This window comes from Hirsutella rhossiliensis (assembly GCF_020360975.1).
Source record: "Hirsutella rhossiliensis strain HR02 chromosome Unknown scaffold00003, whole genome shotgun sequence".
NCBI classification, from domain to species: Eukaryota; Fungi; Ascomycota; class Sordariomycetes; order Hypocreales; family Ophiocordycipitaceae; genus Hirsutella; species Hirsutella rhossiliensis.
Window position 1 is genome coordinate 7,404,409 of NW_025408669.1, and position 23,163 is coordinate 7,427,571.

The 23,163-nt window shown below is 57.5% G+C and overlaps 9 protein-coding genes across 9 annotated transcripts; 4 read left to right on the forward strand and 5 right to left on the reverse strand.

The window, feature by feature from the left end:
- Positions 1 to 2,287: 2,287 nt before the first annotated feature.
- HRG_04088 (uncharacterized protein) lies at positions 2,288 to 3,213 on the forward strand (the record flags this gene model as incomplete). Its single annotated transcript, XM_044862559.1, has 2 exons — positions 2,288 to 2,362; positions 2,419 to 3,213. 2 exons carry the CDS (start codon positions 2,288 to 2,290, stop codon positions 3,211 to 3,213), a joined length of 870 nt encoding a protein of 289 aa, XP_044723585.1.
- Positions 3,214 to 4,964: 1,751 nt separating this feature from the next.
- Positions 4,965 to 5,642, reverse strand: HRG_04089 (uncharacterized protein; the record flags this gene model as incomplete). Its single annotated transcript, XM_044862560.1, has 1 exon — positions 4,965 to 5,642. The coding sequence occupies one exon, from the start codon at positions 5,640 to 5,642 to the stop codon at positions 4,965 to 4,967; it is 678 nt and encodes a 225-aa protein (XP_044723586.1).
- Positions 5,643 to 6,366: 724 nt separating this feature from the next.
- On the reverse strand, positions 6,367 to 8,067 carry HRG_04090 (aldehyde dehydrogenase family domain-containing protein; the record flags this gene model as incomplete). The annotated part of the gene is made up of 4 exons (XM_044862561.1): positions 6,367 to 6,511; positions 6,573 to 7,012; positions 7,122 to 7,515; positions 7,604 to 8,067. 4 exons carry the CDS (start codon positions 8,065 to 8,067, stop codon positions 6,367 to 6,369), a joined length of 1,443 nt encoding a protein of 480 aa, XP_044723587.1.
- A 973-nt stretch (positions 8,068 to 9,040) lies between these two features.
- On the forward strand, positions 9,041 to 10,671 carry HRG_04091 (peptidase family m28 domain-containing protein; the record flags this gene model as incomplete). Its single annotated transcript, XM_044862562.1, has 3 exons — positions 9,041 to 9,284; positions 9,338 to 10,476; positions 10,546 to 10,671. The coding sequence occupies 3 exons, from the start codon at positions 9,041 to 9,043 to the stop codon at positions 10,669 to 10,671; spliced, it is 1,509 nt and encodes a 502-aa protein (XP_044723588.1).
- A 77-nt stretch (positions 10,672 to 10,748) lies between these two features.
- Positions 10,749 to 12,152, reverse strand: HRG_04092 (fructosamine kinase domain-containing protein; the record flags this gene model as incomplete). Its single annotated transcript, XM_044862563.1, has 6 exons — positions 10,749 to 10,866; positions 10,930 to 11,020; positions 11,084 to 11,576; positions 11,657 to 11,833; positions 11,907 to 11,932; positions 12,098 to 12,152. 6 exons carry the CDS (start codon positions 12,150 to 12,152, stop codon positions 10,749 to 10,751), a joined length of 960 nt encoding a protein of 319 aa, XP_044723589.1.
- A 2,360-nt stretch (positions 12,153 to 14,512) lies between these two features.
- Positions 14,513 to 15,721, forward strand: HRG_04093 (uncharacterized protein; the record flags this gene model as incomplete). Its single annotated transcript, XM_044862564.1, has 2 exons — positions 14,513 to 14,964; positions 15,127 to 15,721. The coding sequence occupies 2 exons, from the start codon at positions 14,513 to 14,515 to the stop codon at positions 15,719 to 15,721; spliced, it is 1,047 nt and encodes a 348-aa protein (XP_044723590.1).
- Positions 15,722 to 16,137: 416 nt separating this feature from the next.
- HRG_04094 (uncharacterized protein) lies at positions 16,138 to 17,283 on the reverse strand (the record flags this gene model as incomplete). Its single annotated transcript, XM_044862565.1, has 3 exons — positions 16,138 to 16,744; positions 16,836 to 17,049; positions 17,112 to 17,283. 3 exons carry the CDS (start codon positions 17,281 to 17,283, stop codon positions 16,138 to 16,140), a joined length of 993 nt encoding a protein of 330 aa, XP_044723591.1.
- A 2,462-nt stretch (positions 17,284 to 19,745) lies between these two features.
- HRG_04095 (pyridine nucleotide-disulfide oxidoreductase domain-containing protein) lies at positions 19,746 to 21,470 on the reverse strand (the record flags this gene model as incomplete). Its single annotated transcript, XM_044862566.1, has 3 exons — positions 19,746 to 20,691; positions 20,752 to 21,089; positions 21,216 to 21,470. 3 exons carry the CDS (start codon positions 21,468 to 21,470, stop codon positions 19,746 to 19,748), a joined length of 1,539 nt encoding a protein of 512 aa, XP_044723592.1.
- A 743-nt stretch (positions 21,471 to 22,213) lies between these two features.
- HRG_04096 (flavin-binding monooxygenase-like protein) lies at positions 22,214 to 23,048 on the forward strand (the record flags this gene model as incomplete). The annotated part of the gene is made up of 3 exons (XM_044862567.1): positions 22,214 to 22,226; positions 22,325 to 22,567; positions 22,663 to 23,048. The coding sequence occupies 3 exons, from the start codon at positions 22,214 to 22,216 to the stop codon at positions 23,046 to 23,048; spliced, it is 642 nt and encodes a 213-aa protein (XP_044723593.1).
- Positions 23,049 to 23,163: the final 115 nt, after the last annotated feature.

Below are 23,163 nucleotides of genomic sequence, written 5' to 3' on the forward strand. Positions count from 1 at the left end.
GAGGTCACGCCACAGAGCCTAACAGTGCCATCGTGTGAATCCGAGACGAGTCACTGCCCGTTGGGTGAAAAGGCGACGGACGTGACCCAGGAGGTGTGGCGATGCAGTGCCACTAGACATCCGACCGAGGCTAGGTCCCGACTCCCGAATCTTGAGGGTTCCCTGTGACGAGGCAGACGCAAGTAGTCGGCCGCCAGGAGACCGTGCTAATGAAGTGACGTCGCCAATCTAGCGTGAGCTCTCCCCTTCTACTCTCGCTTCACTGTGGTTTTCGCGAACGCAGATCGACACGAAACGCCGTCATGGCAGCTTCCTGGGCTGTTGTCGAAATCTTCCAGGACGCTGTCTTGTCTATCAAAGTCTGTCCATACAGTGCTTGAGCTGAATAATGGTCTTGCTTGGCTCTTTGGTGGTCTTGAGAATCAAAATAGCAGAGCCTAAGCCGAGACGAACTGAGAAAGAGATGATACCCCAAAATTGATATCCCTCCGGGTGTGAATGGGCCTGCTGATGAACGAAAGTCCCAGACAGCTCGACATGGCCTGTAAGCGTTCTTTGTAGCTTCCTGTTCAAAGACCCAGTGCAACGAAAAGCTCGTTTCCGCAGATTAGATTTCTATGGCATGTACTTATGCTGTCTGTTGAAGCCGCAAGTGTTACAAACTACATATAGGTGCTGGCTTCGAGGCTTTGGGGATCTCATGCATTCTTTCACATGAAACGAGGTACATGAATGCCCGCCATTCCCTGTATCTGAGCAAGGGAGCTTCTTGCCTCCCTTTGCGCCTCGTGCCGCCAATTGTTTCTCGGTAGATTGATCCGCACAGTCACTACAACTGGTGCTCAATTCAAGACCTGGTATAGGCCCTCCTTCGACGCCAGGATCGTAAGCATGGACGTCTTCAAACTGGAACCTCTCTATGTGTTGTCGTTAACCCCGGTCATCCGAGAAAGCTGCAGCTGGGCGGTGAGCGGCATCTGGGGCACTGTGCAAGTGGGCATTAGCATGAATCTGGAACCCAGGGATTGATAATAGTAGGTTGAGGTATAAAATCGAGAACTATAGTCTGTATATTATCATCATCAATAACTGGGTTACTTTTACATGTTTATGCTAAGCTTTCTGCCAGCAGGACAAAGACTTATATTAACTATACCGATGACACCTCCACTTGGGCGTGCCCCTATTTTGCTGGTAGTCAAGTGGTATTTGCATGTTTGACACTTTCGTTATAGTTCGAACCTTTGACCGGCCATGGTCACGAACTGCTACCGGATACCCGGCAGTCCTTGACCCATTTTAAGCCCAAAGTGGACAGCTAGTTTAATTATGTTAGTCCCCGCACTTGGTGACACGGATAGGAAGGAGACCAGCAATTGGCTGAAGCAACGGGGAATAATGCTTGGTGTACGAGCATAGCTTATTCCCGGCACCTTCTGGTGACCGCATTGAGACTCTCCTGGCCATTCTGTCGAAATGGCTCCGAGATGCCCCAACTCCCGTCTTCCCCTCCTCATCTCTCCCCTTTAGCTATGCCTTCGAATACTTCTATACTCTCCCGGCCACTACGAGTCAAGACCCAGACAGGCATTTGGTGCGTAGGATCGTGGGTGTCACTGGAATTTTTCCACGCTCTGGATCATGCCTCACCCACGTGAACCACCATGGAATACCTAGCTGCGCCGTAAAAAAGTATTAAAGGGAGATGTCATCTGTCTTCCACCTCGTTACACTATACGCCACGCAAAGGTGTGCTATTGTAGCCGGATGTAGCCGTTTTAATACCGTTTATATTTAAGGAAGTGTGGGATACGTAGTAAGACTGTCTATAGTTTTAATCCGCTTTACCGAATGTAGGTCACTTTCGAGCCCAGCCACCATAGGGAGGACAGCGGAGCCATTCCAAAAAACATTACTCTCAAAACCGCCCTAAGAGGTTGACTTGATATAGTCAGACAAAGGGGTAGGGTATCCTACCGTTAGCCATAAAAAGACCTCTCAAGTCCGCTTCCTATTTAACGCGTTTTTCCTTGTCTAGCATCGAAGCAATAATCACCATCTACTACAGGCGCTCTTACACTCTAGCTTTACTTTGCCTCCTAATTCTTCTCCGAGATGAGGCGCAGTATTATCACGGCGGTTTTCCTTTTAGGGAATGGGCTTACCCTTGCCGCTAACGACCTAATAGCTCCTGAGAAGTATGCAGTCGAGGAAGTTGGACGCTCGGGTACTGCTCAGGGCTCTATTAACGACGATTTGACTTCTGGGCTCAGCGGGCTTGACGACTATGGCGACGACACTAGCTATTCTACCGGGCTCCCCCCGCCCGGCCCGGCTCCAACTGAGGGGTCATGTGCTGAAGGTAAGAAACAGTGCCATGGAAAGTGCGTCGGAAAAGCCACGGTGTGCTGTGGTAAGGGCAAAAAGAGGTGCGGCAAGAAGTGCATCTCAAAGAACGAGCTATGCTGTGGTAACGGCAAAAAGAAGTGCGGCAAGAAGTGCATCTCAAAGAACGAGCTATGCTGTGGTAACGGCAAAAAGAAGTGCGGCAAGAAGTGCATCTCAAAGCACGAGGTGTGCTGTGATCACGGCAAAAAGTTGTGCAACAATGAGTGCATCTCACACGGAGAGCTCTGCTGTGAGCACGGCGGAAAGAAGTGCGGCAAGGAGTGCATCCCACACGACGAGGTATGCTGTGGCTCCAGTGGGTTTCATTGTAGCGTCGAGAACCCATTCTGCACCGACAGCCCAAGAGGATGCTCCAAGTGTTCCAAGGGAACCAGTTGCTGCGCCGACGGGTCGACCTGTGAGGGGGATACGCCTCAGTGCACCGTCGACAGCGAGGGCCAGACGATGTGTTGTGCCAACGGCCAAGTTGGATGCAGAGGGAAATGCATTCCCAAGGGATCTACTTGCTGTGCCAACGGGTCGGTCTGTGGGGGGTATACGCCTCAGTGCACAATCGACGTCAGTGTCTTCGTTGACACTTCCGGCGGCGCCGTGTCCCAGACGGTCTGCTGCGCATTTGGGCAGAAAGCTCTGGGCGGCAAATGCTATGCCGGCAATGCAAAGCTTATGCCGTGCTACCAGAATCCTGTGTGCGATTGGGGCGCCGGGTACTATTGTGCATGGAACCAGGGCAATGCGGATTCGAAGTGCTGCAAGCTGAACGAATACTACAAGGGCACCCAATGTGTTCCGAAGCCTTATTGATCGCCTTGGCTTGGCTGGGTAAATGGCAATTGGTAAGGGCAGCCCTCTTTAGGGGTCAGCCCGTCTTCGTCAGCCTATACGGGCCTGAGCTCCAGAGGCTCGGGCATATACATATAGTGCTTGTAGGTAGTTAGCTATCTTTGTATTCGTTTTGCCCTTTGTTGGGTTAGGAGTCCTTATAAACCTCTACGCTTTGCTTGAGGGGATTACCGTTACAGACTAAGGCGTAGGGATAGCTTATAGGCTAAACGCTAAAAGGCGTATCTATAGGTAGAGAATAACGGTAATAAAAGCAGCCAAAGAAATCAAAGCTAGCAGTTAATATATAAGCCATGTAGAGCATTATATATAGTTTGAAGTATCTGTTGGCGCTTCCAGCTCCTCGATGAGCTAGGACTGACGGTGGTCAAAGCCAATATATCACTGCCACCAAGAGGCTCTACTGTGGAGCATGTTATGTTCCTTTTGGCGGCAATTCAGCAGAGCAAAAGGCCGAGACAGTCATGGGTCCAAACAGCCCATCAACCACGGATAAGAAGCCCTCCACTGAACCGAAACAAGACAATGGCAACAACAGGGAGTCCGATGCTCCCCTCCAGAATGGGCGGCTTCCATTCACCTGGAGGCATAGAATCCCGGTATTGCAAGAACTTGAAGCACGCCACGGCCGTACTCCAAAATTGAGGCGTTGTTGGTACAATGGCAGCACACAAGTGCCGCTGGCCGACCAACGACGAGGGGAATATAGATGCCGAAAGCTTTGATGTCTGCATGAGTAGGCTTACAAGCTTCCATCTCCCCACCGGCGAAGCCGCCAGGTAGGAACGACTCTGTTTCCGGTTTGAACCCGAAGAGTGCGGGACCTATGTCGCAGATTACCGTGGCGACAAGACCAATGCGACGGACGCTAATCGTCTCGCTACTTTGAAAGATGTCCTATAGGTCTTTGCAGATGATTCGCCGGTTTCTGTCAGCAGGTGAGCGCTGGTAAAACGCAAATTTGGGTTTGATTCTCAGTTTTGGCATGAGGAACTGGCTTGGAGGACTCTGTGCTTTTAGACATATCGATAGCAGGTCGGACTGACAAATTCATATACAGCTTCGTTGTTGCTCGCGACTACCCCCGAAACTGCAAATAGTGTTTTATGTTTGAAAACACCGTAATTGAATTGAAAGCCTGATCAAACCCTTGTGGGGAGTATGGGGTGCTTGCTTGCCACATGTGAAGGACAACATCTCATCACGACAAGAGGCGGTTGTGCCGAGACAATAACAGGTCGACATCATCTACATGATGTGTCTGTGTGGTTGGTCAGGCGGGTTTAGTGTGGTTTTGCCTGGCAGAAACCAGGGGTATGGCATGAGAATTTCAGTTGGATAAATTCGTTATTCATACAAGTTCGTCACATGTGTGGCAAATTCGACCCCAAAGCAGGCCATTTGCGGAAGCATGAGCAGGGCAGCAGCGTTATCGGTGGAATTACTAAATTGAACCAAGCTGACGGTAAACGCCTATTCCTGGCCTTGCACCCGTCCTCATAATTATTATTGCTCCTCCATCTCAAAGGCAGAAGGTGAGCCTCGCAAGACTCCTTCATCTCATAAGGGACACCAGAAGAAACCAGGCAACAGCAGCCCTTTCGAAGAAGCGGTAACGGGAGCCTCGTTTATCAGCCACATTAATCCATTCGGCATCTGATCTTGATCTCGTAACGCGTGCAACGCGGGTAAGCGGTTCGAAAACGCGCGTCCTAACCGGGGTAGGGGCCGGGGCCGTTGGAGCACTCGGGGCGCTTATCACCATGTCGGCAGGGCCGGGGAGTGGGCCGGCACTCGGGGCGCTTGTCACCATGTCGACAGGGCCGGGGACGGGGCCGGCACTCGGGCCGGTCGTCGTCTTCGCCGCAAGGCCGGGGACGGGGCCGGCATTCGGGCCGCTTGTCGCCAGCTCGGCAGGGCCGGGGACGGGGCCGGCACTCGGGCCGGTCGTCGTCTTCGCCGCAAGGCCGGGGACGCGGCCGGCATTCGGGCCGCTTGTCGCCAGCTCGGCAGGGCCGGGGACGGGGCCGGCACTCGGGCCCGTCGTCGTCTTCGCCGCAAGGGCGAGGCCGAGGGGGGCGGGGCGTACCGCAGTTGATAAGACCCTTGAGGAGGCAAATCTTGCAGAGAGTCGCGGCGGCCTCGGCGTCCTCGACCTGCTCGGTGCCTTCGACCTGCATGAAGTCCTCGACGGACTCGAGGTTGCGCTTGAACTTGCAGCAGATGTGGGCCTTCAACTTGCACAGAGTCTGGCTCTCCTGGTCCGACATACCGCTGAGCTGCTGAGCGGTGTAGCGTTGGGCATTGACCGAGGTGGCGTCCATGTTCTCGGGCGAGGCCATGGTGCCGGCCACGAAGGCGACGGCCATTGCAAGTGCCTCAATCTTCATATTGACGTTCGGGGGTTGGTATTGCGGTTTAGTGGAAAGGGCCAAGGGATGCTTGTGGATTGAGGGCTGATGGATGAAGTTGTTCGTCAGATCAGGCGAGGACAAGATCTTTATACCTTGCGTATCGGTGCCGAGTTGGTGGGGATACTGCACACCAGCATCCGCGAGCCGCTTCATACATGCCATTGCGTGGCAACAACACGTCATAATTTTCTGATATGGACCAAGATTTTCAAGTCTCAACCTTATTGAGTGTAGGGCAAAACAAAGGCTTGAATACAAGGCGAATCACATGGGTATACCGTACTAGACCCCCAGCCAGAGCGCAAGCCTCCGTTTGTCGACTGGTAAGTAATACTCAGGATTGAACCAGTTTGCTGAAATTCCAGACTACCAGCAACGTCTCACCATTCTCGTGCTGGACAGGAACTTTGGCTCGGAAGTCGCTCGTCCTATCGGCGGCACATCGTTGAGACACACGGTCAGGAGGATTGTCTCGACCAAGACACTCATCACTTTGACGTCCTCGGGCTTGTCAACCAGGCGAAAGAAAGGATAGCTCAGCAAAAGTGGAATGCAGACTCCAAAAACGGTGGCTGCTGGCGTACTTGCACTGCTATGGACCCCGGGTCAATAAGCATTGAAGCCGATAGGACCTCAAAATCGGCGAACATGTACAGGCTCCTGCTCGGGCTCTGTTGCCGGACAACCAGGGCAAGCTTGCCTAGTCGTCCCAGGTTACGCACTTGGTGACGAGAAACTCCTCCATGCCCTCGGCGGCGTTGAAGCGGCCCCAGCCGCTGCGGTTGACGCCGCCAAACGGCAGCGCAACCTCATCTTGAACCGTCATGCTGTTGATGTGTACCGCACTACAGCCAGGCACATTCCGTCAGCGAAAGGCGCCTTGGTCTACCAGAACAGGCCACCTACCCGCACTCGAGCTTCTTGGCTAGGGCGAACCCCTTGCGAAGATCCCTAGTGAAGACCGAGGCCGACAGCCCGTACCCCGAGCCATTCGTCACCTCGACGGCCTCTTCCTCGCTTGTTACGGTGACGTAGCCCATCAGCGGGCCAAAGTTCTCCTCCCTGGAAGCATCCATGTCGCTGGAAAGGCCGCCGAGCACCGTCGGGGCGAAGTGTGCAGCTTTGCCAGGGGGATTCGGGCCTCCCGAAAAGACGTGGGCCCCCCTGGCTTGCGCGTCGGCGACCACTGACCCGAGACGCGCTGCCGAGGCTGCCGAGGCTACCAGAGGAAGAGACGGACTGGCTGCCTGGGCAGCGGCGAGGCTCTTCTTGAGGACCTGGAGGAACTCGGGTGCGATGTCTGCGTGGATGATCAAGCGATCCGTGGACATGCAGATCTGACCAGCCTGAGCTCGCATCTCGAATCAGCCGGACACGGCTATCCACGACGGATTCAGGGGTAACGACGGGCTCGGGGGTGAAGCCGGATGCAGCATTTCTTCCGCTCCCACATACATTGGCAAAACCCCCCACGATGCATGCCCTGGCGGCCTTTTCCAGGTCGGCATCCGGCAAGATGATGGCGCTATTCTTGCCCCCGAGCTCGAGCAGGACGGGCTTGAGGTTGTCACTGCAGAGGCGGGCCACTTTTCGCCCGACGGTGGCACTGCCGGTGAAGTTGATCTTTTTCACGGCCGGATGCTCGACCATGGCTCTGGCCAGATCGGGGGCGTCTGACGGACAGCTCGAGATGATGTTGACGACGCCGGCCGGCGCTCCGGCGTCGTGCAGGATCTTGCCCAGGGCCCAGTAGCAGCGCGGCGTCATCTCCGAGGCCTTGAGGACCGTCGTGTTGCCTGTTGCCATGGCCGTGGCGGCCGCGCGAACGCCAAAGACGTACGGGGCGTTCCTATCGTCGTCATCATCATCTTGGCCGTCATGGGTCCGGCACGCCTTGAAACTCCCGACCAGGCACCGTCGGGATGGAGCTCACTCACCAGGGCACAATCCCCAACACAACGCCGTACGGCTCCTTCCACACCATGGCACTCTGGCCCTCGGTCTCGACGGCCTGCACGCTGCCGCAGACGGTGGGTGCGCGGGCGGCGCAGTCGCGCAACATGGCGATGGCCAGCTCAAGCACAAGGTGGCGGGCGAAAGCGGCGTCGGCGCCCATCTCGGTGCTCATGTAGCCGCTTAGCTCGTCGGCGCGCTCCTCCATGAGGGCGGCGGCCCGGAGCAGGATGGCCCGGCGCCGCATCGGCTTGGAGGCCTTCCACGCGGGCAGCGCCGCCGCGGCGGCTTCGACGGCGAGGAGGGCATCGGCGGGCGAGGCCGAGGCGGCGTTCCAGCAGACGTTGCTGGTCGAGGGAGCGATGACGGCAAAGGTGGTCTCGTGCGTCTTTTCGGCTCCGTCGATCCACGAGGGGACGGTCAGGGGAGGGGGGGACTGGGTGGCCATTGATTCGATGTCTAGAGTCTAGGACGCGGTGCGAGCAAAGGGATGGTTTCCAAAGGGATGTGCGGGCCGTTGACTTGGGCTTCGCGTCATGAAAAGACTTGCATCTTGCATCATCCATGGACCCCGACCCGAAATAGGGCCCGACAGTATGGCAGAAGGGTCGCTTACTCTGCATGCACGATTCATGCATGCGGGGGTTGTTGGTATTAATGGGGGAAACCTTTATCACGGCATGGGGCTTACAACATGAAGTAGAGGGTTATGAAGAGGTAGAGACATATATGATCGGTGTTGATAGCAAGCCAGCTGAATTGGGTTGCCATCCCGCACTTTTCTACACGTTCAATGTTACCTTGCTATGCTCGTATGGAAATCTCCTTGCCTTGGTTACCTTGAAGCTCTACATAGTTTAGTCTGGTGTCTAACTAATAACAGTGCGCGCAATGGCCGTGTCCAAAGCGAGATTAGTCTTTGCAGACTTGCAAGACGAAACGTGCCTTTTGCATCTTATATGCTTTCACAACTCTCCAGTACATTCGCGAAACGGATAGTTTCAGCGTGCTGAAACAACTGTAGGCGGTTTGACGTTGAACATTCATTACTTCATTCCTCAAGCGACGTTGCCCTATGATACTTGTCGTCGCCAATCAGCCTCGACTTTTTCACACGAGCAAGGAAGAAACGCATCGTGAACTGATTGCTCAATAATGGTGCCAGCGGAATAAACTCCAACAGAATGAAGGTCCCGAGTCACGCAAAGGAATCATAACTTGTCGTGCATCTACCAGGCCAAGTCGAAGTTCAGGAATGTCTAGGGTAGGCCGGTAGGTCCGAGTAAGCGAGCTGCCTTCCGTCCATCTTCCTCTCCCACCAATTGATCACGAGACCCTCTGCTTCAACATCACCTCATCACCCTCAGCTCCAATCCACCATCCCGACGACGAACCGCTGCGGCGAGCGATCCCCCATCGCCATGCCCGGACCCATTCGCCTGGCCCTCTTCGGGGCCGTCACATCCGCCGCCCAAATCCCCTTGCAGCGACCCCTGCAGCAACAGCCATTGCCTTCGGCCGACTCCCTCGCGCCGCTGGATTCGGAACGCCTGCAGCACCGGATCCGCATCGAGAACCTGCGGCATCGGGCCGAGGCTCTGTACGACATTGCCCGGCGGTCCGAAGACGACTGGGGACACCCGACGCGCGTCATTGGAAGCCCAGGCGAGTCGCAGAGCACGGCTGTACGAAGAGGCCTTGCTGACCATCGCTCCCAGGCCATCTCGGCACCTTGGACTACATCCGATCCACCCTCGCCGGCCTGGGCGGCTACTACGCCGTGTCCGATCAGGTCTTCTCAGCCGTCGTCGGAAACGTGACGGAAGCCCGCCTCGTCATCGGACACACCGTCCCCAACAGCACCGCCTTTAGTCTGACGCCGCCCACCGAGAACAAGGAGCCCGTCTATGGCGACCTGATCCTGGTCCCGGGCTCCGGCTGCGACAGCGATGCATACCCCGACGTGGTGGCCGGCAACATTGCCCTCGTCAGGCGGGGCGAGTGCTCCTTTGGAGCAAAGTCAGAGCTTGCTGGCCGTGCTGGCGCAACCGCCCTCGTCATCGTCAACAACGAGGACGGCGAGCTCCATGGAACTCTGGGCACCCCCTCTCCCCACCAGGTCGCCACTTTTGGCCTGTCCAAGGCCGACGGCGACAAGTTCGTCGGCCAGCTCGAAAAGGGCCACAAGCTCGATGCAATCGCCTACATGGATGCCAACGTCGACACCATCCAGACAACCAATGTCATCGCCCAGACGCTCCACGGCAACGCCGACAACTGCGTCATGCTTGGCGGGCACAGCGATGGTGTCGCCGAGGGTCCCGGCATCAATGATGACGGCTCCGGAAGCCTCTCGGTGCTTGAGATTGCGGTGCAGCTGTCACACTACCGCGTCAACAACTGCGTCCGCTTTGCCTGGTGGGCCGCCGAAGAGGAGGGCCTAGTCGGAAGCGACTTTTATGTTGCCAGCCTCGACGATGACGAGAACAAGAAAATTCGTCTTTTCATGGACTACGACATGCTGGCCAGTCCCAATTTCGGCTACCAGGTCTACAACGCAACCAATGCCGAGAACCCCGCTGGCTCCCAGCAGCTCCGAGACCTCTATGTCGACTGGTTCGACAAGCACGGCTTCAACCACACCCTGGTTCCTTTCGACGGCCGCAGCGACTACGACGGCTTCATCCGGCACGGCATCCCCGCTGGAGGCATCACCTCGGGCGCCGACGGCGTCAAGACCAAGGAGGAGGAGGACATGTTTGGAGGCAAGGCCGGCCAGTGGTTTGACGAATGCTATCACCAAGCGTGTGACGACCTCGATAATCTCGATTACACCGCCTGGGAGGTCAACACAAAGGTGAGTGGCCGTTTCCTTCTTTCCATCTTCGGATGTCCCTCGAGAGGCCGGGAATTAATATTGCTCCAGCTCATTGCACACGCTGTGGCCGTCTTTGCCGACTCGTTCAAGGACTTCCCGGAGCGAACAGTTCCAAGGCGGGCCGTCGCGGTCTCTCAAACGCCAGCACGTCGCCGCCGGACGCCTGTGATGTGAGGATGTATTGGAGTGTGACTTGAACTTGAGACACCGGTCAAATACATGTACATGTGTTATATAGACATTTAGCGTATTTACCTGTACGATGTGGATATTTCCGGCTCAAATGTCTTGTCGTGATTCTCCCGCATCCGCTGGTCGAGGTCGTTGGGATAGAGCATGGTGCAAAGGGTTGTCATATCTTCGTAGACTCTGACGCAGGTTAAGTTGTAGGAGAGTCAAGACCCGCGAGTCCGGATGGGTGCCGTTACTCACACTTGTCGCTGAGTTGACCCGGGCACGTGTATTGCGTTCCCAATGTTGAATGGCAGCGAATAGAGGAGATTCCTGGCATCCCAGTCGTCCACTGCCAGATTCTTAGCAACTGCTGGTCTCAGAGTCTTCACACGGCTTCAAAAAAGCTACCCACCTGGCTCCGACGCCGGGAGGTGGAGCTGATAGTGGTGTATGTAGGCCTTGTTGCTGAGCCTGTGTCTCGGAGCTCGCCAGTTGCCGGTATCGTACTCGTTGTGGGCGTAAAAGCTGCAAGCGTCAAAGACGAAAGCCCGGTCACTTTGAGCATCCATGGCGCAGTTCCCGTCCCAGGCATCGCCGTGGACAAGGCATGGTTTGAGGGAGCGGCCGTCTGCTTGCAGCGGGAGAAGCAGTCGGGGAACCACCTTGTCCAACGTCAACTCTGCGATCGTGGCAAACTCGGGCCAGCTTAGGATGGGATTCGCGAGGTCAACGATGTGTTGTAGGTGGCGCTTGAATACGTTGCACCAAGAAGCATCCCACACGTCGACTGCCTGGGCGATGGGCCCGTGGCACGTCCTCATGTGGAAGCCAAACTTGCCCGTCGGCGAGTGAGAGCGAGCGTGAAGCTCCGCCAGTCCTGCGGCGAGTCTCTGCGGCTCGGCGGGCTGATGGCCTCGACTGGTGCTTAGCAGCGTCTGTCTTTTGTTGCTGGGAATGCCGGGCCTACATGCGCTGGCTGACCGACCTGGGAAGCGATATCGCGAAACTCAACCAAGAGGAAGTGTTTCTTGGGTCGTAGTTGAGAGCAGCGGCCCCAGGCATAAGGCTCGGGGCAAAACCCTGGGCTGGCGGTTGATATCGCTTTCAAAGACACAAATTCGCCTTCGCAGGTGCCTTGTCCCAGCTCGCCAAGCTCCACGACCTGAAAGCGTCAGCATATAGACGACACATCGTATCGATGTCGCAATGACGAGTTCTTCTTGGTGTGTCGCTACCTTGAGAAAATATTTGTGCCTGATTCCTGACGACAGCTGCACCGTGACCCTCGCCGTCTCTCCCCAAAGCGACTGTCCGTATCTGACACATTCAAGCAACGTCGTGTTCTTGTCGGGAAATGCCTCCGACGTTTGCCATGGCTAGTCAACAACCTCTAAGAGCTTCTAGCCGTTCGTTTCGGCAAGCTTACCCGCGACGACGTTGCCATCGAGCTCAAAGGGCCCCATGGCATGAGGCAGGGACATGGGCTCTGTGGGGGTGGTTTCAGACATTTGGAGCGCTTCGTCGATAAATTTTCTTTATGCGTATGATCATAGCCCTATTGGAAGCAGAGGATAGTCCGGATAGCACGAATGACCGACGCGTGATCCTTGAATATAAGGGTGAGAAGAAATTCAAACCTTTGGGGGGGTGGTGCTGCCTAAAAAGAAGCAGAACTGAGTGGTTGGGAAGTGTTCCTCCATGGAATACGCAAATACGGGACGAGACATGCTGTGTCACGTACTTGAAGATGATCAAGCTTTTCGTCATACCCCTTGGGCCGCCATGTCACATTGACCATTGTATCAAAGTGCTCTTGTCTGCAAGGGCTTTGAGGCTTCTGCCCTTCTTTACGATGGTCTCAGCCCGCAAAGACATGAATTCACGTGAAAAGGTACAGAGTCCATCCCTATGGATATCGAATTTGTGCAACGGGGCAACACAACACTAGTTTTGCGGCTTCAACGACTGCCTTGATTGATGAAACAAAGAGATCTAGGCGCGGCGATGGTTAAAATGACACGATAGGCTGCCGCAGCGAGATGGTTGGAGGAGAAGGTGGAGAGCAGGTGACATCAGATGTGACTGAAGAAAGTCCATTCAAAGTTTGAAAGCATCCGTAACTCGATTCTGACGATGTCTTAATTCCCGTAGATTTGAGTCAAGCGTCGTCTCATCCAAGCTCCGCATTGGGAGACTCGTCTAGGAAGTGCCCAAGGTGCCTTTACAGTGAAATATATATACGTATATATCCCGTCGTCGAGCACGTAGCCATCGGCGGTGCCCCCGCTCATGTTCTGCCGTCACTGGCAGACGGCATGCACGGAGAGTGCCGCGGGCTGCTTACACGCAGCTTTGAGTGCGGGCTGCCTGCCGGCGTTGCGGGCGGAGATGGCGTCAAGCAGTATTACCTGCACCGGCCCGGCAGCTCGGCTTCAGCTGGGCCGCTTTTTCCTGCCTGGATAGATGCGTTGCTCATTGGCTCCGGCGTCCAGAGTCGGCGGATCGATTAAGTTCAAGAGGCATAATACGGAGTAGAGCAACTGACTTTGTGATGCACCACCCGACCCCTTGAATGGACAAGGCGACGTGCATGTATGGCCCGGGGCGGAGAGAAGAAGCCCCCATGGGAATCTCACGGTTACTCTGCACCTCAGATTCCATGCCATGCACCATGTAGTAGCACTGAACGACGAGTTGGACGATTAATGTACAGGCGGTATGTAGGAACGGCGTGCCTGCATTGCATGCCGGTACCGTGGGCATCTCGCTCATGTATTATTTATATCGAGCCCACAAGAGCGAGCACGCATAATAAAGGCCATGACATGCAATTACGGAGTACACATAATACTGTAAGTTACGGATATTAATCCTCCACAGTACACACACACCTTTGCTTTGCTGGCCCGGCTCCTGCGGATCCCCCCCCAGGAGCGGCCGGAGCGGAGGACCGACCGAGTTCCAGACCCTTTCCCAGGGTGGAAGAGACGGCACGACTAGAGGCACATACCCTCGCGCCATGTCCGTGCATAAGGGGGGCATAAGGGGGGCCCGTCACAATCACAGCGAGGCCCTCAAGGCCCTCGGCGCAACGGCACAGCCCAAACAAGAAAGCATTGGCTGGCCGGGCGAACCACGTGTCGCGTGGCTCCCGGCATCGTGCAACATGACACCAGCCGCTTGGACAGGCTGTTAGGGCGCCGCCTGGTTGGCCCTTGTGGCTGACTGAGACTCGGATACTCGGCAGGCCGTCGTCAAGGAGGGAGGGGGCATGTTCCATTTCGAATCGGTTGATCCCGCCACCATACAGCATACACCAGCCTGGCCGGGGCAGTCCGGGGTCCGAGCCAGAGCCAGAGTGACGGCCAGATGCCGAATATCCGTCCCCTCGACGGGGAGCGTCAGCTTTCTTCCCCCCGTCCCCCCCCCGATCTAGTACTTGTATCTCCTGTCGACGCCGTGACTGCTGCTGCTGCCGCCGCCGCCGCCGCCGCTGCTGCTGATGTTGTTGTCTGCCGCCCCGAGGCAATGGATCTTCCAACATCTTCGTCCCTGTCCCGAGTCCTGTCTTGGCCCCAGCGAGAGCCGCCGACTTGTATAGCGCCACCCGTCTCAGCTGTCGATGCCGCTTCCAGAGCCAGAGACACGGCCATCTGAGCGGCCGAGGCGTCATTCGCCCCAAGGGAGGGGAAGGGAGAGAGCCGCCCCAGGGGCCGGCCACTCGGGCCGTCTGCCTTCTTCCCAACGCACACGCCTCGTTCTGCAGCGCGCGCGCCAACCATCTGCCCCTGGATTCGACGGCGACGACAGCGTCGTTGGCTCTCTGCGATACCCGACCACCATGGGCGAGATCCTCTCCATCACCACGGCCATCATCGGCCTCCTCGCCGTCGGCGGCCGGACCATGGAGCGCATCTGGGATCTGAACCTGCCCGCCACGAAGCACTCACCCGCCCTCTGCCACGCCCTCCAAGAAGTGAAGCAATGCCGCTCCACCGTCACCCTCCTCTACAAGACCCTGTCGCTGCTCGAGGCCGGCCGCCTGCCCCTCGCCGAGCGCGCCGCCTGGATCGCCGTCGACGACCTCGCCGCCACCTTGACCGACACCGTGCTGGCCTTTTCCGATCTCCAGGCCGTCTGCGACGAGCTCGACCAGTCGCGACACCTGGCATCCATCGCCGCGGCGCCCGGTCCGGAGACGACGTCCGCCTATGCCCAGCGGATCGGCGCCTTGTGCTCCCGGATCCGCTGGCAGTCTCTGTCGATGAATCTTATGATTACCATTCTCAAGTGGTGAGTCTTGATTCCACGCCCTTCTTGTGCTGCAACCGGTCGCTAGGGGAGAGACGATGAGACATCGAGAGGGGCATGGGCGAGACGAGGCCCCGTATGATGGATCAGCAGGGATATCATGAGTTTACCGAGATGCAAGCACACAATCTGACTCTTACCCAGTCCCGGCGAAGCCGACGCCGAAAACGCCAGGGTCGGGCTCCATCAGCGACTGACGCGAATCCTGACATCCAACACGGCACTTTCACACCGAATGCGCCTCCTCCAAGGCTCGCCCTCCAGCGGCACCATCATAGACAGAAACTCGCCTCCCCACTACTCGCCGTCCGACCCCGGCATGCCCCCGTCATCACCCCCGAGACCGACGCCGTCCGATTCCGATTCCGCCCCGCCGGGCCTCGCGGACCGCCGCCGGGCCGCGTCCCCCTTCTCGGACTACACGCTCGCCGACATCCCCGTCATGTCCATTGTCTCGCTCCCCGTCACCACCGACGAGCTGCGCGACGGCAGCGACGTCTATACGGCCGCGTATGCCCGCCGCATGGGTCGCCATCTGGGAGAGCTGGCGTGGAGGGCCGAGGCCCAGAACGCGAGCAGGACGCTTGAGGGCATCCGTGGCCGGGCAGACGCCGACCACAACCGCGACAGCACGGCTGGCACTGTGGGCAGCCACGAGGGCGGCGTTCCGGCACACGCGGCGGCAGCGAAGAAATCCAGGTTTTACAGCATACGGGTCAGAAGGCGGTGTCGAGCCTGACGCCAAGTCTTGAAGAAGCTGGAAACGGTGCGATGATTTTTCCTTTCGGGTACATATATGCAACAACCGTGAACCAGGCGTCTGGAGGAGTCGAGGGATCCTCAAGAGACTGGCACACGAGTTGTAACAGGCGAGTTCCAATGTTTACATTGCGTACCAGGATATTTTCTCCGCTCAAAATACTCTTAAAAATGGTAAATCCCAGCGTTCCTTGCTCAGCTCTCGTTGATGTACGTGATTACAAAAAGTGTGCTCAGTTAGATACAGGTAGAATGGAAGAAGTCTGCTCGGTTATGTCCAAACAAGAAAAGAGCCCGTCGTTGCGCAATGTACTCGGCGCAAAAGACGACCTGCGCCCCTCCTGTGAAGTGTAAAGGATATCCAAGCGGCAAGAAGAAGCGTCAAGCAGCCCTGGGCTATAGCAAGAAGGCGGCCAGGGCAGCCGCTGCCGCAACGAGATTGACGGTGACTCCGGCGGCGGAACCCCTCACCGTAGGGTTGGGCAGGGTCGTCTCGAAAGGGATGAAGCTGTTGGGCGGGGGACTGGAGAAGCCGCCGGCCGGGTTCCCGGAGCCCCAGGATCCGGTGGCGCCGGGGCCATACGACGCCGAAGTGCCGTTGAAGCCGGGCGTCCACGAGTCCGACTTGTCCGGCCGCGGCAGGTTCTCGTACTGCTCGCAGCGCGCGCCGGGGGCCAGCTTGCAGGACTCGGCATCGACGCAGATGGACTGCAGCTGGGGGCCCTGGGTGTGGATGACGTCGACGGGCGGCGCGCAGCGGACGTTGAAGATGGTGTTGAGCGCGTTGGCGATGGTGTCAATGTCGTTTCTCGCCACCCCGAACGAGGCCGCGGCCAGGCCGACTTGCTGGATGAAGTACGAGACCTCGGCATGGTTCAGGCCCATGTATTTGTGGACTTGGTACATCGAAGCATGGCCGTTGTAAAGGTTGAAGCCGGGCCCTCCCTGCATGCTGCATCTCAGGAGGGAGCCGAAGAAGGTGTACAGGTGGTGGAGGAGGAAGCTGTCAAGTTTGAGGGGGTCAGTGTCTCGCATTTTTCCTTTATCAAAATGCATCGAGTTCTGGCGGTCCCTCAGGGAGATGAGGCACTTACTATTGTCTGGAATTTTTGTTGTTGGCCGGCAGGTTCCTTCGCAGGGGGTCTGCGCCTCCACCGTCGAGGAAGGACACAGACTCGCCTCGACCGCTGCCGGTGTTGGTGGACTTCAAGCGGCCGTCAAAGTACGGCAGCAGGTCGACGTGAACGCCGTCGACTTGGCCGGCGGTCAGGATGCCCGGGACTTGGACACCGACATTGGGGAGAGTGTCTATCACGCAGAGGCACGGGGTCAGGGCGGCGTCTTGCAAGCCGGTGCGGGGATCTACTTACAGTTGCCGATGACAACAGTGTTGACCAGCACAGTCAGGAGCGTGGCCTGGTTCTGGGGCGTGTTCTCGTTGAGCAGGGCCTTGGTGTAGTAGTCGCAGATGGACACGTCGTCGGGGCGCTCGGCGTGGACGGCCGTGACGGCCGCGGCGAGGGCAACGCGGGAGAAGCGCATTCTGACGAGTGCCGCGAACGTCTGATTGGGAAACTAGATAGCCTCTTGTACAGGTTGCGTATAAGATGAACGTGTTCGTTTTCTCGTCGCTGGGCTGGGCTCTGGAATGGACTGATTCTCGCAATGGGGATGCTCAAGGTGGAGATGAAAGAGAGTGTTTGACCTGAGTGAGAGCGCGCGAGACAAGAGAGAGACTGACGTTGGGAGTTATCCTCTTATGAAGCAAACTATTGAACCGAGGGAAGCTATTCAACATCCAACATGCACTCGCATTGCCGCCTTAACTGCCTCTCCTCACCGTGTAAGCCATGTCTCACAGTGCCCAGCAACTCTGTGCCTACCCTTTACGAGGGAGCAACCTCCCAATCTGCGCCTCCAAGGTCCCATCACGCTCCGAGGAAATGCGCCCTGGACCCCGTGTGCTTGGACAAGGGCACGACGAGAGGGAAACCCGGCTCTGGAGAGTCCGGCCGAGACACAATGCTACTTCGGCAATCAGTGCATTGTTGTTGGTGATGCGGCCAACTGCGCGGCCTGCAGGGCATCCGGCTTGGCCCGAGACGTGGCGGCCGATCCCAGCTTGGTCGCTGTTTATAGATCAGGGCGAAGAAGTTGAGTCTGCTCCCTTGTGCTGTGAGGAAATGAGCTCTGAGGCTGCATCTCAACACGCCACGCCGTCCCATCCGGGCGGTTGGTTCGTCTGATTGGTCTTTGCAATGCACCAGGTTATTCGCAAGTCATCTCCAGATGAAGATGGCTTCTCAGCACCACTACGCCCTCTATATGTACCGTGGTTTCTCTGGGAGAGAACTCTAGGCCGATGTCTTTTCCACCCGCCTCCGGTTCTGTTGCTCACTCACCCAAGAGAACAGAGGCTTTGCCACGCTTACTCCGATGTGTTCATTGTGTCCCCACGACGAGAAAGGCGAGAGCCTGCATGAAGGCTGTACCGGGACAAGTCGTGGCTGACGAAATGCAGCCTTGCTCAACATGCCGGACGACCGCCAAGAAAAGGGCGTCAGCGTTGGTTAGGGTGAATGACCTGGTGAATCAGACCAAAGACAAGGAGGGGGCTTTCCGGATCAACAGCCCAACTTACCATCCCGTCGATCCTAATGCGGGGAAGAGTCGCAAGCCCTCGCACCAAACTGCTGCCATGATACCGTCGTCGCAGCCTGCAGACGCTTCATCACGTTACTCGACGACTCATGCCAACGTAGCCGTGCCTTTCCGAATGTGTAGACTCCGAAGGCCTCTACGCCGCCTCCCCGAGGGGAAACTGGTCCTCCTCAGGGCCATCAAGCTGCTCACTCTCGACACTCCCTTGAGACTGTCTCATGTGTCGTCGACCAATGGCCTTGATGGCGTTGGCAACCACGTCCGCGCTCGAGCCACTAACCGACCGCCGGATGGCTCGCCCTTCCGGACGCCCCTTTCGCGGATGGGGAGCTTCCGTAGCAGGCGCCGTGGAGGGGTGGCTGCTCCCTCATCACCGAGAGCCCTGTTGGCAGCTCCCTGATTTGAAGGCGCTTTGTCCAATGATCATGCTCGGATGACGAGTGATGATCTTTATCATCCGCTGTCCGATTGGAGAGGCTTGGGTGAACCAACGCAGCAGCGAGAAAGGACTTGTTTGCCCATTTCATACGGAGACGCAGCTCAGCCAACCTGGGCGGCATGAGGCAAAGGGCGAATATTAGACGGGCAGACATTGTAAAAGCTATCCAAGAGCAAGGCGTATGGCGCTGGGATGCCCCGTGCCTTGCACGCTCTCAGCCATACCCTCCACGCCTTCAAATCCTACTCGGGCCTGTTCAGAACCTGTATGTTCAAGGAACTCATATTCCCATGACCACATAATATGCTGAAGTATCGCCTACGCCACAGACTTGACTGAGGACAGCTCAGGCTCGTCTTCTGCAGTTGCGAGTCAGCTCTACATTTAGCTCTACATTTAGTATGGACTTGCTTGATGTCGGTTCAACAGCATTATGTGGCTGCTAGACGTGGAACCGTTCCTTCATAGATTCGTCCATCGGCATTGTACGAAGTGGAGCACCAGAACAAGACAAGTCGAGAGAGATGCAGTGAGCGCGAAGCAAGGGGGCGCGGATGGCCATTGATGGTCTCGTCGTATAATATGCACGCTCAGATGTAATCTTACGGCTGTATCTATACGTGGAAGCCTCAGGGATCCCGTTGTACTTTGTTTGCGTCGTGCTGTTATTGTCCTGCTTCACAGCCGCGGCACTCCTTGGAACCTGACTCCTGACAGCCTTGATTCAACAAGTCATCTGTTGCAACTGTGCAAGTGACTTGCCTTTAGCTCCTACGACTTCGCCTTCGCTAAGTAACCATATCCCATTCTCTCTTCTTTGTCCACAATCGATCCCATCACCGCCGCCTTTTCTTCATACGTGATTTCGAACATTGACCCCTGGGCACGCTTCAGCATTTTCCCCTCAGAAGCTCGATCCCTGGTCTCTTCGCCGGTACCCCTCTCCATTCAGGAGCTTCTCCTCTTGCCTCACAAACGCCTGGGGCCACGACAAGCCCACGCCAAAGAGGACAAAGACGGCCCACTTCCAGCGGAACGGGTTGATGGCGACGCAAAAGGCGAACCACCAGAGCAGCTCGAGGTAGGTGAAGAAGTCAAAGGCGCCAATGGGGCTGTTGCGCTTGAGGAAGCGCGTCATGTCGATCCAGCGCTTCATCCAAAAGGGGCTCGGGCGCGTCAGCGGGTCGATGACGAACATGAGCAGGATGCGCGTGTAGATGCCAATGTGCCAGTTGCCGACGCTGCCGATGCCGGCCAGGTACGTGCAGTTGATGGCCGAGAGCGACGGGTGCTGGGGCGGGAACGTCTGCAGGTACCAGTTGGGGCTCTGGTAGGGCTCGACGAAGCAGTCGTCCGGCAGGAAGGACAGCGAGGGCCGCTTGAAGCCCGTGGCCATGACGACGACGTCTGCGTCGATGGTCTCGCGGTGGCCCGGCCCGCCCTTGGGGACGCCCTTTGCGCGGCGGTTGACGACGACGGCGGCGTCGGTGAAGCCCTCGATGTCGCAGCGGACCCATTCGGCCGAGCCGTCGCGCAGCTTGGTCATGATGTCCGAGTTGACCATGGGGGTGTCGGTGAAGAGGCCCTTGTCGGCGGGGGCGAGGTAGTCGAGGTCCTTGTAGAAGAAGCGGCGCAGCAGGAACTCGGGGATGAAGGACAGGCTCGTCTCCTGGCCGAAGATGTTGAAGCTCAGCAGCGTGTTGACAATGATGTCGCGCGGGATGATCCACTTGTCGGAGCGCGAGAGGACCGAGACGTGGGCGGCGTCTGCGGCGTGCGCCCACTCGAAGGCCTCTATGGCCGAGGCGCCGCCGCCGATGACCACCACCTTTTTGCCCTTGGCGTCTTTTCTGCGTGGCTGTCAGAGGACCGAGAGCAGGTGAAGCTTCTTGGGCAACGGGGGTACTCACCCGGTCAGCTCGCTCGAGTGCAAGACGGGCCCGCGGAACTTGTCCACGTCGGGGATGTAGGGCATGTTGGGCTCGCCGCAGGTGCCGACGGCGGCGATGAGGCCCTCAAAGTGGCCGTGGGACGGGTCGTTGATGACCCAGCGGCCGGCGTCGTCCTGGTAGACCCTGTCGACCTTGAAGTTGAAGCGCGTCTTGTTCTGCAGCCCGTAGCGCTTCCAGAGCTGGCGCACCTGGCCGAGGATCTGATTGCGGTTGGGGTAGCCCTGCTCCCACTTGACCGATGGATGGAACCGATACATCAAGGAGTGGATCTGCAGGCCGGACGTGTCGTTGACTCTCTGGGGGGAGGCGTCAGCCCTGCTCGTTGGGACATGAAGGTGGTGGTGATGATGACGGAAGACGGAGCTGTCCAGCTCGGCAGCCCGCATCAAGGTATAGCACACAGAGAGAAGAGTCCTACTCACGCTCCAGATCCCCCCCAGCTGCTCCTCGGAGCCGGCCTCGAACAGCACGACATCGTACCCGTGCCCGCAGATGTGCGACGCGGCCGTGACACCCGTGATGCCGGCGCCGATGATGGCGATGCGGGGCCTCCGCAGCTGGCCGTTGGGCCGGGGCGGGCTCGGCGACAGGGCCTTGTCCAGCAGCCATTGGATGACTTGGTAGAGGAAGAGCAGCGGGCTGAGCAGCGGGTTGGCGAGCTGCGACTTGGACGTCATGGCTAACACGCTGGGACTCGGTCCCAAGTGGAGATGTCCCGAGGAGAGAAGGGGGGCGACGAAGAGGAAGAGGTCCCGAAGAGAGGGGACCGAGAGGAAGATGTCCCACGAGAGGGAGCAAAGATGAAAAAATGTCCCAAAGAAAAGGGGACAAAAAGGCCATTTTACTTGTTCACCATCCCTCTCCCTCCCTCTCTCCCCCTCCAAGCCAGGGGGGAAACTCTCCCTCTTTTATCAGCGGGCACCGCCAAGGACACGGCAACGGCGCGGACACGGCACGGCAATCGGGCCCGGCCAGGCGCCGGATCCGTCGGCCTGACGTCACCCGCACCACTTTCACATGCGCGCGACACAGCACACACAGCACACACAGCACACACAGCACACACAGCACATGGCAGAACGAGATATTAATAAAGAGCTCCTTTTTTCCTCTGCATGGATGACCTGTCGTGATAAGCTCTCCGACATGTGAAGTCGCCTGACGTCGGGGCCTTAATCCCCTCTCTTTTCCCCTCCCTCCGATCCCCATTGTTCGCGGCCAATTCTTGAACTAGCCTTTTTTTATTTCTTCTTCCTAGACACCCAATTCCTTCATTCATTGTAAAGGAGACTTGCTCGCCGCCGCCGCCGCCTCCTTCAATTGCCGAGCATCGACACCAGAGCCTCTCCTCGACTCTCGCTCTCTCTCCCCTCGCCATCCTCCATCCTCCCACGCATCAACTCTCCAGCACAGCTCAGCAATGGAGCATCCCGGTATGGCATCATCATCATCCACTATGGAGCACCCTCCCATATCCATGCGGGCACAATGACATAATGGCGTCAATGCAGACCCTGGCTGACCCTCGCAGTCCGCGAAATCGGCGCCGTCATCACCACCCTCACCACCGGCAGCCCGGCCGAGCAGCAGGCCATCCTCCATAACGTCTTCCTCTCCGACGCCTCCTTCTCCCACCCCTTCTGCCGCGTCCCGTCCTTCCCCAAGGGCACCATCCCGCTGCTCCCCAATGCCGACTCGCGCTCCGTCCTCCTGCAAATCTACCGCTGGTATCGGACGCTGAGTCCCAACATTGACATCACCATTGACTCCGCCGGTGAGTCGTTTCTTTCTTACGTAGCTTGACAAGCAAAGGAACAGGACTCCTTCTTCAAGTAGCTGACAACCTCCCTCCCCTTCCCACCCCCCCAGTCTTCGACCAGCGTACCGGCCAGCTCTTCGTCTCCATCCGCCAGACCTTCGCCATCTGGTTCGTCCCCTTCTACAAGGCCCCCGTCCGCCTCGTCACCGTCCTCCAGCTCCGCCAGCGCCCCTCCCAGGACTCGCCCTCCCCCGAGGCCCGCGAGTCGGCCGCCCTCGCCGGCCCCGGCCAGGAGCGCACCCGCTACTTCATCGCCAGCCAGGAGGACCTCTACACCTTCAACGACTGCGCCCAGTTCCTCCTCCCGGGGCTCGGCCCCTTTCTCTGGAACCTCTGGCAGCTCTTGAGCACCGCCCTCTGCGTCGTCGGCTCTCTCGTCTTCCTCCCGCTCTATCTGCTCATGAACAAGGATGCCACGGCCAAAAAGATCCAGTGATAGGAACAAGTTTCATACTGGGCATGCCATTTGCTAGAATAATCAAACACCGACCTTTTTCTCTTCCTCTATTCGAGCCCACCTTCCATGGGCATCTTCCAGGCCTCCGTGCTGC